Here is a 10,451-nt window from a genome sequence, read left to right as displayed (position 1 = left end):
ACGGCAGTGTGCCCTATATGCGGAACCGACCATCCAAGACCAACGGACCCGACCCAGGGACCTGGATGTACCGACACTACACCCTACTGCCAGGGATGTAAAAAGAAGGGCCACCTCGGAACCGACCGCAAATGCCCCACATGGCAGGAAACCAACAAAAGAATGCGGAAAGACATCAAGAGTTTCAGAGAACAGCACAAGCTGCAACAGCAACAACAGGAGATAGGAAATAGACCAGTCAAGACCCCGGTACCGCCCAGTGAGAACCTGTGGGCCAATAAGGTCAAGCAGGGTCTCTCGCCACCACCGTTACCATCGCCAACGGCAGAAGCACAAGAATTGCGCAACACGTGCAACTTCCTCAAGGCAGAGCTAAACAGACTCAACACCATCGTTCGGTCTCTACAGGAGGAAAACAAGAAGTATAAAGAATACGCCAATCATCAACGGGCACTCGCAGCCCAATTCTTTGTGGAAAAATGATTAAGGTACTCCAGTGGAACTGTCAGGGGCTTCGCAAACGGGCGGCGGAGCTTCGGATACGACTCCTGGACAAGCCCGATGAACGTCCCGACGTAATGCTACTTCAGGAAACTAACACGTCAAGCATCAACTTTAGCGGCTACACAGCCTACTCCAGCCCATCAATCACATCTAAGCGCCCAGGTTACTCGGCTTCTCCACCGGGAAAAGCTATTGTCTACGCAAGGAGCGACTGGTATCAACACCAGGTCGACCTTACTCCATACTGTGATGAACACCAAGAAGTGGTTGCAGTTCGCGCAACGGTTCAGCAGACGAACCACATTTTTTGTGTCCATCTACTACAGACCGCTTAGAGACAAGACGCATACAAGGAACCACGGATGGATCGCTCATCTGCACGATGTATACCCCCGAGAGCAGAAGCACTACGGCGGAGACTTCAACCTCCAACACCAAACGTGGGGCTACGCACAGTCTTCGAACGGAGCGGAAGATCTAATAGGTGAGATGCAAACATTTCGTTTGCAATTGGCAAACAAGAAAGGAACCAAGACAAGACTGGGAGGAGCCGGACAGAAGGACACGACACCAGATCTATCATGGACGACAAATCAGTACATACAGCATCAAAAATGGAAGTGTCTCCCAGACCCATGGGGCAGCGATCACTTCCCCATTATCTTTGAGTTCTCGCCCACAAAGAAGGTAAAGAACATGACGAAGAAACGAGTGGCCAAGACCGTTCACTGGGACAGGTTCAGGGATGTCCTTAGGGAAGACAAATCAGAAGAGTCCAGCTTCGAGAGCCTCCTCAACAGCGCCCTGCAGGCAGCCACAATCAAGACAAACGTTGAAGAAGACGCTCCTAACCCTGATATTTTCCTTCTCAACCTCTGGGCCAAGCGACTGCAAGCGGTGCAGAAGTACCGAAAGGGGTACAAAACCCCACTAGGCAGGCAAGCTATTACTAGAGCGACGGTGGAAGCAAAGGTGTACGCCCAAAAACTAGACTCACGCCGCTGGCTAGATTACAGCGCTTCACTTTCCGACAAGACCTCGATCACGAAGCTCTGGGCTACGAGTCGAGCCTTGCTCGGAAAAAAGAAGACTAAAGGAGCGACGCAGACACTAGCTCTCAAACTGAACAAGTCTGAGGAACAGTTAGCCAGAATGTCGGGAGATCTCTTCTTTCCTCAACCTGACCTAACCGGCTGCGACCCCCCTTACTATCAAGAAATTCTGGCTCCCGATCACGAGATGGACCGTCTCTTTACGCGCGGAGAACTCGAGTGTGCCTTGAATCAAGGGAAGTTGCACACGGCACCGGGATCAGACAAAATCACTATGGCTATGCTACGAAACCTCCCAGACAACACGAAAGAACAACTCCTAGTCATGATCAACCAGATCTGGGAAACTGGCAAACTTCCCCAGCAGTGGAAGCACTCGCTCGTCATTCCAATTCCCAAGCCGGGCAAAGACAAAGGTGCACTCTCCAGCTACAGGCCAATCTCTCTAACGTCATGCACATGCAAGTTGATGGAACGAATGGTACTTGCAAGAATCGTATGGCATCTGGAATCTACGGACGCCTTCCACCCCGCCCAGACAGGGTTTCGACCGAGTCTCGGAACGCAAGAAAGCCTCGCCCTCATATCGGCTGACGTAATACGAAACATCAACCCCAACCGCGCAACCATCAGAACAATTGTGGCGATTGATGTCAAGAAAGCTTTTGACTCGGTCCCACACGCATCAGTCATCAACGAAGCTCGAAGACTCGGCATAGTCGGAAGGCCGCTGAACTTTGTCAAGAACTTCCTTGAAGGGAGAACGTTCTCGGTACGCTGCGGCTCGCACGACAGCGAACCGAGAGTGAACCGAGTCGGAGTCCCACAAGGCTCCGTGCTGTCACCAACGCTCTTTAATATCGCGATGGCAGCCCTGCCTCACGAACTTGCAAAGATCCCCAACTTGGGCTTCACCGTGTACGCGGATGACGTCTCGATATGGACCAAGAACGACGACATTGCAAGCCAGCAAGACACTCTACAAGCGGGCCTAGATACAATCGAAGCCCACCTATGCAGGGTGAAAATGCAAGCCTCTCCGGAGAAAACCAACTACACCGTAATCGCACCGAAAAGACACCGTCTCGCCAAGATTGCAGAACAACTAAACCTCGTTCTTGCAGGCAAGCGAATCGAGCCATCCACGTCTGTCAAGATATTAGGGATCACTATTGAGGAGACCGGTAAGGCAGACATCTGGCTCCAGGACACACTTAAACATTGCAACTCTGCCCTTAATGCCATTCGGCGCATCTGTAGCGCAAGGGGTGGAGCGTCAGAAGAAATTGCCAGAAGAATGGTTAAAGCTTTAGTAGTTTCGCGTGTCTGCTATGGGGCTCGACACTACTGGCTGACCAAGGCGCAATGGCAAAAGCTCGAAGCTCTGAACAACCAAGCAAAAAGAATAATCACGGGCCTGCCCAAGTTCTGCCCCCTGGGCAAGCTGAACGAACACGCTCAGATTAACTCCCTACACGAAACCGTTGTTGTCCGCACGGTCGCGCACGGGGAGAGACTTAAGCACACACGACAAGGGAGAAGGATCCTGGAACTCCTATTAAGATGTACCGGAGACCTACCCAAGCTACCACAGGAACTCCCGCCATGGGAAGATCACGCAGAAATCACAGACAACAAGCCAAGCACGCGGAAGGGCGACAAAAAGCAACAAGACCGCCTCGCTAGGGCACACATCAAGATGACGGAGGCGTGGGAAGAAGGAACGAACGGGATCGTGGCTGCATACACGGACACTGCTTCGATAGACGGCCCAGTCACTCTAAAGACCGCGGCTGTTATCTTTCCAACACTAGGCACAAGCGCAACCAAGAACCTTCCAGCCCGCACCTCGGTCAAAGGGGGAGAACTTGCAGCAGTCCGCCTTGCCCTCGAGACGGCCCTTGCATTACCTGAACCACCACCAGAGCATATCCGGATATTTACGGACTCTCAGGAAGTGGTAAAAGAATGCAGAAAATCAAGAAGCCCTAGCGTAGACGTGCGTAATATCAAGAAACTCGCCTCACTGCTACTAGCAAGAGGCACGACTACGAGAATAGCCTGGGTTCCTGCACACGCAGGAATACCCGGCAACGAAGAGGTGCATCGACTCGCCCGCGCGTCCCTTCTCGCTCCCCGTGAACGAGACGATACACCTTCACTGCAAGACCACGACCACGGCTACGCTCCCGTCCGCGATCGGGCACCGGCTAGTCGAGCACGAGAGGAAGACTGCAACGATGGAGGGTACGATCCAGGAGAGGAACGTGCCCAAATCAAGCAAGAACACCAATCAACACTCTGGGAGAAACTTCCCCCAACACCAAACCCTCCTCTGCCAACAGGGTTTGGAAGAAGGGCCAAGGTCCTCCTGACCAGGATCAGAACAGACACAACATTAACACCAGCGCGCATAGCATCTTGGAGCCGCGGGAAGAGATCCGGCACCTGCACCAAGTGCAATATGGGTGCCAAAGCGGACACTTTTCACTTGTTGTGGGAATGCCCCAAATACAAGATCACCAGGTCGAAGCACCGACCGAGTAACGTCGCCTCTCTGGAAGGTTGGACACACCCGCCAGGCGAAGAGGACAACAAGAGAAGCATCCTCCGAAGTCTCATAGATTTCATCTTCGAGGCGAACCTGGATATCTTTATTTAGCCTAGTTTAATATTTTCTTTTTTTGCCAGCGTCCAGACCTCGCAGCCGCCGACGCACTCCCCCATCCCTTACCCTTATTTTATGGCCAATAAACGCTTTCTGAACTGAACTGAACTGCACCCGAGTTCACTTCATGCCTAGAGTCACTAAATGAGCTTTAAAGTATCGGCACTCCGTTCCCCACAATTGTTTTGGGCGCCGCCATTTTGGGTCTTGTTCAGAGCAAACGCAACTGCCGATCGTCATGATCCAAAAGTACAACTTCCTCAGCATTAGATGCGGTGCTAGGGAGCTGATGCAATATTGCAATGCTCTGTCGCGGGTTGTTTAAACATTTGTGCTGGACGGAAAAGCGTTTCCTGTGATTTTAAATAAAGCTTCAGGTAACTGGCAACCATGATTTTAAGCCACAATATGGCCAGGTGTCGTTCCTCTGAACCGTAGCTAATTTACTGGCACAAGCGGGAACAATGAGGAAGAGGCAGGTGTCAAGAGGTAGTGGCTTGTGGAATCCACGGGGCTTACGTCATGGCCCCTCCAGGTATTACAAGCCTCTTGAACAAGAGCATGAATAGTGTCATTAAATAAGCTACGCGTCAGAGTAGCGACACTTGGCCATATAATGGCTTAAAATCATGGTCGCCAGTTATTTGAAGCTTTATCTGAAATCACAAGAAACGCTTTTCCGTTCTCCACTTTAAAAAGTGTGCGACAAAGCAAAGCAACATTACATGAGCTTCCTAACACCGAATCTAATGTTGAGGATGTCGCACTTTTGAATCATGACGATCGGCAGTTGCGCCTGCTCTGCACAAGCACCAGAATGGCGGCGTTCACAACACTGTCTGTCGGGGAAGACAGTGCCGATACCCTAAGCGCAGCTAATTTATTTGCTCTAGTTCCCGCGAAACTCCTTTTCCCTGACTGAAACTGAAAGTAAATATGAATAATACACCATTATTATAGCTTATTTAGTTATAACCAACTACACATAATGAGAGGAGGAAGCGACCGGGTAGGAGAAATGCGGGTTTTAGGTGCGACCGTTCTAACCGTCTCAAAAGAGAGAACGCGCGAACTTGCGCTGGTTTAAAAAAAGGCATCAAAAGAAAAGAGGCGGCAGGCTGTGCTCGACTGACGAAAATAATCCCTGGAGAAGGGGAACAAGAGGGACAAAGGACAAACACCCGGGTTCGATACCCGGACCAGGCGGATTTTTTCGGTCGCTCACCAGTCACCTAGCTGTGTTTGGAGATTTGTGTTTGTCCTTTGTCCCTCTTGTTCCCCTTCTCCAGGGATTATTTTCGTCATTCTTGTCCAGCTCGCTTGCACCTTTGGATTTAATTGCATTCTAATCAAGGCTGTGCTCTTTGTTATTATGCGTCTAATTGCAAATTGTTGTGTGTATGTTTATACAGCCGGAAGTTAGTCCGCCTTAGTGGGCGTCTGACTCTCAGCTGTAGATGAGCAATTTAGCCAGTGCGGTACAACCGCAAACCTGGGGTCTTTAACGTGCACCACGCAGTATTGACACAGGACCGCACGCCGGTACGATGCTCCTCCAGATCGAAACGGGCAGGGGCGGGGTGGCTTCTGCAGCGCGAGCTTTCGCTCCAAGTGCTCCGAGCTGGTGTGCGGCTCGGAGCGAGCTTGTGTGCGGCTCGGAGCACTTGGAGTGGAAGGTACAGGCCCGCGTCCCCTCTCCCATTTTGAGTGTACGCAGGCCCTCCTCCATCCCCATTTCCGGGGAGAGGAGGAGAGCCCGCGCACACTCAAAATGGGAGAGGGGACGCGGGCCACTGCATTGCCAAGAAAAGTTGTCGCGGAGTATAGACCATGCACTCGGCCACCGACCCCCCCCCCCCCCCCCCCCTTGTGCGTCTAATTTATATACAAGTATAAGTATTTGAAGATCGACGATGGACGTCGATCGTCTCGAGGTAATGTAACGTAATAACATTATATAAATAATAAACTTGTTGAAGGACTGAACGACTCAATTTTTCAATTCTTGGATTGTAATATGGCGGTAGCCTGTTGTACTTACTGTTGATGAAGAGCAATATGAGGTGACGAGGCAATGATTAAATGATGAGGCTCTATAAGGACGACGACATTAGTGGGTGTCGAACCACAACCTACAGTGCCAGACTTGTTTCCAGTATCGGGTACCCAAAGACGACTTTCTTCACCCGCAACAGAATATGGTAGAATCAATGAGGATGCTGCTTTACAACTGTACGTGGAACAGGAAAACTGCACTGTGCAGAAGTGCGGCTTCTTTGTTAATAGGAGGGACGGATTTCTAGCAGCATTTCCTGATTGACTACTTGGAACATATGACCTCGTTGACGTAAAGTGTTCCCGTTCCCAAAGATTCTTAAGCATACTTAAACCGCAAAGGAGTATGAGGCGAATAATAAGAAAAAGGAGCCTGGTGTGAAAGGTCCAAATCACCACCATAGCTTCTACTCTCAAATACAAGGGCAGTTACACAATACACAAAGAGAGTTTTGTGATTTAGTTATATTTACACTCAAGGGCATTGACATCCAACGTATTCAGAGAGATGACACCTTCTGGTCAACCAACATAGAGCCTTTTCTACTCAAGTTTTACATGGAAGGCCCGACTTCAGCTGAAATTCCTTACGTAGACGAGTTGTCCGACGAATAAACTGCCATTACTCCCGATCTGGGAATCTCTCGATCTTCGTTTGTCAGCCATGGTATCACGAGATCGAGGGGTGTGGCTCTACGTCCGCTGAATATTGCTTCGGCGGGTGTTTTTACCGTGTAAGATGAGACCGTCGCGTTCTGCTGGAACAACAACCTGGCGATTCTTCACTGAACTGCTTCTTCCGTAAGCTTCAAAAGGACTTTTTTTTTTTTTTTTTTTTGTTTCGCACACCATTTGTTTTGCATGCCCGTTAGTTGCAGGATGGTATGGTGCACTAATGTGATGCCTGATGCCAGCTCTTTTTTTTCGTTTTTTTTTTTTGTTTTTTTTTTTTTTTTTTTCAAAAGCTTGTTTTTTTGTTTTTTTTATTTGAAGCAAGATATGGCGCGTTATCAGAGAAAAATATTTTCGGTAGGGAAAAAGTAGGGAAAAGAGAGCGTAGAACGTCAATGACGCGTTTGGACGTCGTGGCAGGCATCGTGTAAACTTCCAACCACTTAGAGTACGCATCGACCATGACTCCGCAGAGGGGGATACGTTTCGCCACCCACCGACTGAATAGTGGATCGTTTTCAGTTACTGTTCATGATGGCGTTGAATTCAAGGAAGACTTCGAGTCTTTCCACAAAGTTAGCCCAGGTGCCAGCACTTTTGTCGAGAGCGGTAAGTGTTCGAAACGTCGGCAACGTCGGTAGCCACGTGCTGTGCTTGACACAGGACACTTACCATTCGCTGAGAAGAAACTTGCTTGTTCGTCTGCCAGGAGTCGTCCGATATCAGGTCATCACCGCAACATCATCTCCCGACAAAACGCATCTCCATAGTTAGCAATCACGTGAACTTATAAATTCCCGAACGCTCATAACTTGCCGTCGCTAAACGCCGTTCATTCACAGCGTCATCATTGCAAATAAACGTCTTCCTATTTCTTCTGATGGTTTTCATCATATTCCTCCTAAGCTGTACTTACATTATGTGTGTCGGTACTTCCGAAAATATTGCAACGGCGTTTGTTTTCTGGGAACCCTATAACGTAACAACCTTTACAACATCTTCCGGACCCCGTGAAACACAACATTTCGTGACGTTATTTTAGTCGTCATTAAAATGGTGAGGTAAGTACCGTAAATCGCGAAGCAGTTTACTTGACGTCCGCTTCCACTGGTGTCTTGGAAGATTGAGTCTACTGAGCGCGCATTCCTGCACAAGAAAGTTTCATTGATAGAATATTAACACGTCAATCAACATTTGATTCCTTCTTGGTAAGATTCATTGCGAAAGCCCGTTACAGCCGCCGAACCGCATCTCCCTATTGGCGACGTGCGCGACCGAAAGCGTCGCTGTGGTTGGCCTTCCACGATTGGCCCAAAAGCTGACTATGACGTCGGAAAGGGTATACCATCGACGGAAATAAGAGGAATGAAAGAACTTTAATTTCGACGGTGTTGGCAGGGTTCCTTTGAGAGCGCAATGATTTCAGGCTTCCACCATGCTATTTACAAACACCATCAAACTTGTTATTCGCAAGGTAATGACGTCACAAGGGGGAACCATAGGAGAGCGCCACCAAAACATCTCGCCGCTAATATCAGAGAACAATTTATACCCAGCCTGACATTCTCGCATACAGACTTGTACGTAATCCGTTACAAGTAACGAAATTACTTGTAATCCCTTACATTTATCAGTAATTTTGTAACGGAATAATTACATATTTTCTAGAGTAATTTTAAAGTAATTCCCTTACATTTTTGACGTAACGGATTCCTTGTAATCCGTTACATTTTTTAGTCAGAACCAACCAACCCCCCCCCCCCCCCCCCGCCCTCATTCGAAAATAAAGGTTTTTCTTTCTTTTTTTTTTTTCATTTTTGTAAAGTCGAGCGCAGTGACACTGTCACGCGAATCGACCAGCGCAAAGGGAGGGGGGGAGGGGGGCAAGTTATTTCCGCTTTTTTTTTTTTTTTTATACCCTTTGTTGTTTTTTTTGCGATCGAAGACGGGGAGAGGAGGACGCCAAGTGATTGTGCGCCTCTTCGAGTAGCTCGAGGCGGTAAGTGCACTGAAAAGAATTAACAGTGTTTCTCGGTTATAGTGACTCCGACCATTTTCAAAATGTCACAACAGGAGACAACGCTCCGTCTACCCTACCCTTTTTGTGAGTAAGCTTTTTGCGAGCATTTAGAAAATGGTAACAGTCTTCCTTTCTTCTACTTCCTGTTTTGCCCCAGCAGGACGCATCTTATCTCAAGCAGATATTTTTACAGATAAAACATAATGGTGGCTGACGTAGACTTGATATTCTGGGCTTGAGGAGTGTGTTAAATTCGTGAGTGGGGCCATAGCGCGGCTTACTTAGTACTTAAAGGAGCTGTGCAACAATTTCAGGGCTTTGCTTAAATAATTGTGGAAGTTGATGCCTGACACTTCTGCAGTGAACTACAGAAAACAGATTTTGCCTGGATACCCTAGTTTTTACTTAAAAAAATGAAAAAGATCCAGGTTTTCGCCGCCTCTCAACTCGTGCATCGTCTTCCGGGTCACGTGCACAGTGACGTCACTAGAGTAGGCGCGGAGTTCCGGAAAAGTTCTCTCTTTAGAGCCATCAGCGAGAAGCGAGAACTCATCCGCTGCCGACCGCGTGACCACCCGTCCTTGCCCGTCCGGCGCTGTCCCCCTCCCCCTCCGGCTTCTGGCGGCTGTTCGCGGTTTTGTGGACCTAGGATAGATGGCGCCACTAAAACTCCGTATAATAAAAGTTTTGTGGATGATACCAGGGTGTTGACGCATTTATATATATGTTGGAACGACAAGATTTGTAAAAAGAGTTACCTTTTATCGAGCAGGTATTCGCACAACTTGCTATCTTTCTTACAACGACCCAAGTGACGTCACGCTGCTTGTTTCTCATGGCCGCCGCTCGTGGCTGCAGGTCGGCAAATATTCCAAGTTTTGCCTCGCTATTACGCGGCGGAATCGCAACATTGCGATGAAAGGAGGAGTGTTTTCTGCCATTTGTGACACAGTGAACAATATCAAAAGCAGAAAATGCCAATTCTTTCAACGTTGAAATCGTTGCACAGCTCCTTTAACATTTTGCTGCCCGTGACATCAGCGGACGTCTATCTGGAGAACACCGGAGGAAACTGCAGTCGGTCCGTGCTCCGTGCGTTTTTGAACGGCACCAAGAAAGGTACACACTGCGAACGTGCGTTTACATTCCCCTGTTTTAACCGACGTTCTAATTACCGTAGTTGTTGTTATGAGTGTCCTTCTTTTTCTTGTATTACTTATATTTATATACTGGAAACATTTTTTTATTCACCAACGTCTCAAGTGAGGCTCATACTGTTCAGAACCAAAGGAAGAAGAATATCGAGCCAAACCTTATTTATTATTTGATTATCACCTTACTGTTACAACTATGTTTTGCTATTGATGACTTCTGCAGCTTCGCGATTTAGAGAATGGAGAATTTTAGTAGATCTGTCCGATAACGTCTTTGCGTATGCATCATATCGTTATCGGGTACCGTTATCGCGGGTATCGGAGGT

The 10,451-nt window shown here is 48.4% G+C and overlaps 1 protein-coding gene across 1 annotated transcript; it reads left to right on the top strand.

Moving 5' to 3' along the window:
• Positions 1-753: 753 nt before the first annotated feature.
• LOC121836478 lies at positions 754-4,286 on the top strand. The gene is made up of 2 exons (XM_042291385.1): positions 754-1,646; positions 2,523-4,286. Exons 1-2 carry the CDS (start codon positions 754-756, stop codon positions 4,216-4,218), a joined length of 2,589 nt encoding a protein of 862 aa, XP_042147319.1. The 3' UTR covers positions 4,219-4,286.
• The last annotated feature ends 6,165 nt before the right edge of the window (positions 4,287-10,451 follow it).

Source organism: Ixodes scapularis, unplaced genomic scaffold (assembly GCF_016920785.2).
Source record: "Ixodes scapularis isolate PalLabHiFi unplaced genomic scaffold, ASM1692078v2 PGA_scaffold2__306_contigs__length_199485367, whole genome shotgun sequence".
In the NCBI taxonomy this organism is placed as follows: Eukaryota; Metazoa; Arthropoda; class Arachnida; order Ixodida; family Ixodidae; genus Ixodes; species Ixodes scapularis.
The sequence above is the reverse complement of the archived record's forward strand: the minus strand, read 5'-3'. Positions and strand labels throughout refer to the sequence as shown.